The sequence below is a fragment of the Eurypyga helias genome, unplaced genomic scaffold (assembly GCF_000690775.1).
Source record: "Eurypyga helias isolate BGI_N326 unplaced genomic scaffold, ASM69077v1 scaffold48724, whole genome shotgun sequence".
NCBI lineage: Eukaryota > Metazoa > Chordata > Aves > Eurypygiformes > Eurypygidae > Eurypyga > Eurypyga helias.
In genome coordinates this window covers 5,662-8,867 of record NW_010246452.1, presented here as the reverse complement: position 1 = coordinate 8,867, position 3,206 = coordinate 5,662, and the positions used below count along the sequence as shown (strand labels likewise).

The window sequence follows — 3,206 nt, the reverse complement described above, 5'->3', positions numbered from 1 at the left end:
AGGAGCAAGGAAAGGTAGAAACTCAACATGAGCTACAAACTGATTCACAGCTAAGTTAACATTTAGAAACTAGCTTTCTAAAACAAAGATTTTAGAGCATCTCATTCATGGCATAGGGCAATAATTTCATTACATGTGACACTTTATTCCAGTTTTCTGCCAAAACACAGGGGCCAAACCAGTTATTTTTGTGTGTGGAAAACACTTGCCAATTTTGACTCTTAATTCCTTGATGCCACTGGCTCCAGCAGGAGACCAGTGGAAGGAAAGTTTTAACTGTCATAGGCAGGATTATAAATCTGTACTTGTTAGCTGTAGAATACTTGCTTTCCTGTGAAAACAGTAAATATCACCTCAGTTTGAAGTTTAATACAGTACTTCTCCCTGAAACAACACTATACAGCAGTCTGCCTCGGTCTCCCCGACCACCAGGCAGACAGGGAATCTTACACAGGCACATCAAGTGGGATTTACATTTGAAGAAAATCTTTCAGGTGCAACTGTCCTTAGCAAACTGCAGGGAGTGCAACCATAAACCAGTACTCCTAGTTTTCATATTTTCCTTGGAAAAAAAACCCCACAGTTATCTCACTCTGTCAAGCCATGACTGCCAAATTTGTTTTCAACTAACTGTTCTCAATGATGGTCATTCCAGATCCTGTAAGTTTATTGTGCTTCCAGTGAACTGGGAGTTATCGGAACCTGCATCATCTTCAGTGGAATTGTGTGGCTCCTGTGAGAGCAAACAGACAGCAGAGAGAGTTCAGTGCTTTCACCTCTAGGTGCTCTTAACGCTTATCAGTAAGATTACACTGACATTTATCCCACACCAGAGAAATGCTCTGAACGGCTCAGAGGAAACGCAAAGCTTTCTGACTTCGGGGACCCATTTCAACAGTGACGCTGCAGTTTTCCTTCGGAACGCTTCAGATGAGCATTATGAATGGAGATACATTTCAAAACACTATTTTCTTTTTCTCTATTGTCTCTCTACCGTAGCCAATAATGCCAGCCCACTCCTTGCATTTCTAGGTTTATCGCAGCAAGGTGCTCCTCTCAAATACAAAAGCTTTATTTTCTACCCAGGAGAAGCACACTCGGTAAGAGTAACCGCACTGCAGCGCAGCAAAAACGAAGCCCCACGTGGTACTGGGCACTGGTGAGGCTGCACCTCAAATCCGGTGTTCCAATACCTGCAGGATGGGATCAGGAAAACAAGGATGGGGCACTTCAGTAATAAACGAGTAACATTTAGTTACTCATTACTCGGTAACAGAGGAAGAAAAACAACCACCTATGACATGTCAAAGGTTGGTAACACACACAGGAGAAACCTTGCAGTGCAGCTCTCTGCTTACTGCTTCTTGCAAGTGAAATTAAACTCCCCAAGGAAAACAAGGTATTTTCATGAGGCAGAACACCAGTGTTCACAGTCAACTCTCTTCCCTTTCAAGCTAGGCAATAAAACCCAACACCTCCAACATGCCGTACCTGAAGTATGTGAACAGGTAAATCCACTGTAAGCTGAGAATGTGACGAGGAGGACTGAGAACTCAGCTGAAAGGGCAAATCTCCCTCTCCTGGGGAATCATCCTGTGAATGCAGAAATGTGACGCGATGACAAGACCTCCAAGCACCTCAGCCTCACAATCTTAAAAAGTCTGATAAAGCTACTGCACGGTACCACTAAGACTTAGATCCACAAAGGTGTCTGGAGAGCTCCCCCCAACTTAAATCTGAACCTGGCTCAGTGTACAAGCTACTGTGCTATCATAATCACCTTGGAAAATGGGCAAGACCTGAAAAGGAAGGAATGGTTCATCTTCCAGCAAACATAACGCTCAGAAATAAGCCACAAGTTTCATCCTGCTGTGTGAAGCCCATACTTAAAAGTCACAAATGTTTACATCCATCAGAAAAATAGATGAACTCCGCCCATAGCTTCTTCCATACCATGTGCTGTTCAGAATAAAGTGGAATGCACTTACCCTCTCTCTGGACACTACAGATACGTGGCCAAAAATGCATTACCTGCCATGCTCCACTAATCAGCCCACATAGATTACTAGGTATTTTTAGGGAAAAATCTTATGCTTTATTTCAACAGTTTAGGCACGTAACAATTTAGGCAGAAGCTTCATTTTGCAGGAATCTTTTCACGTCAGTCTCATTTACCTTGTACACGAGAGAGAGGTGGAGTAATGAAGAATTTGAGGGGGTATCAAGAAAGAAAAGTACTGGAAAAAGAAATCATACTCCCATGCATCCCCTTAGTTAATGCATGCTAATAATCCTTTCCTTTTGGAGGAACCCAAGGACCCTTCTTTGGGACAGCAATGTAGCACCTGTTTTGCTGCTCTTGTAACTGCCTGTCCAAAATGGGAAAAACCTAAGTCCTTAAAGATCACAGCTTGTCACACACAAAAGAGAAGTTTGCTAAAACTCTTAAATTCCATCACAGTGTTTCCTGCATCAAGTGCATGCTGCCGAAGCAGCTGAACAGGATGTTCCCTACAGTTACAGTGCCTGTCCGTGAATATTAGTATTACACCAAATAAAAACACCTTACCCACATCCACAATGCAGCTGTATGGGCCCCCAGCAGCTGCATGGTTGAACCAGCTGGTTTCAGGCATTTCTAGACCTCTCCAAAGCCCCGTTTCACATAAGCTCCCCAAGAACGTGGTTCTTGCAGGAAACACCCTACTGGACATGGGACATCCTGCAGATGTGGAGACCCCACCCAGGGGCAGTACTGCCCGAGTTCAGATGGATTCTTCCATAAATGTATCAGTTTGGGTAACAAAGAGGAGGATGTTTTTCCTCCTCGGCTCTTACCTGAAGAAGCTGAATTTGCACATACTGGGCTCCAGTGGCAGGGTCCCTAATTGTCAGCCCTCCGTTTGGCAGAACTATGTTGCCGCCCGGTCGACTGCCAGGATTGGATGACGAGAAGTTGGTAGGGCTCACTTTACCACCCTTGCTTTTCCTCTGACCAGAGCCAGATGCCCCTAGAAGTGAGCAATTTTCATATTTTGACGGTCAAAAGCAATTTTCAAAGTTTCCTGCTAGTATTTTTCAATTTTATGCAAGTTATTAACAGCACACAACAAATCCCTGGAACAGTGCAAAATAATTAAGCACCATCTGATAACTGCTAACAGGCCAGAGAGCAATCAGCTGACAAACTCGAACTGCTGACTGAG

At 43.9% G+C, this 3,206-nt stretch overlaps 1 protein-coding gene across 1 annotated transcript in view; it reads right to left on the bottom strand.

The window, feature by feature from the left end:
- Window positions 1-447: 447 nt before the first annotated feature.
- LOC104508684 (zinc finger protein ZXDC-like) overlaps window positions 448-3,206 on the bottom strand; it is a gene marked incomplete at its 5' end in the record, with an annotated part of 8,211 nt that continues 5,452 nt past the window's right edge. The window contains 3 exons of the mRNA XM_010150394.1: window positions 448-733; window positions 1,492-1,593; window positions 2,839-3,011. Of these exons, the coding sequence (XP_010148696.1) occupies window positions 647-733; window positions 1,492-1,593; window positions 2,839-3,011 (362 nt within the window). The remainder of the gene's footprint in view (window positions 734-1,491; window positions 1,594-2,838; window positions 3,012-3,206) is intronic.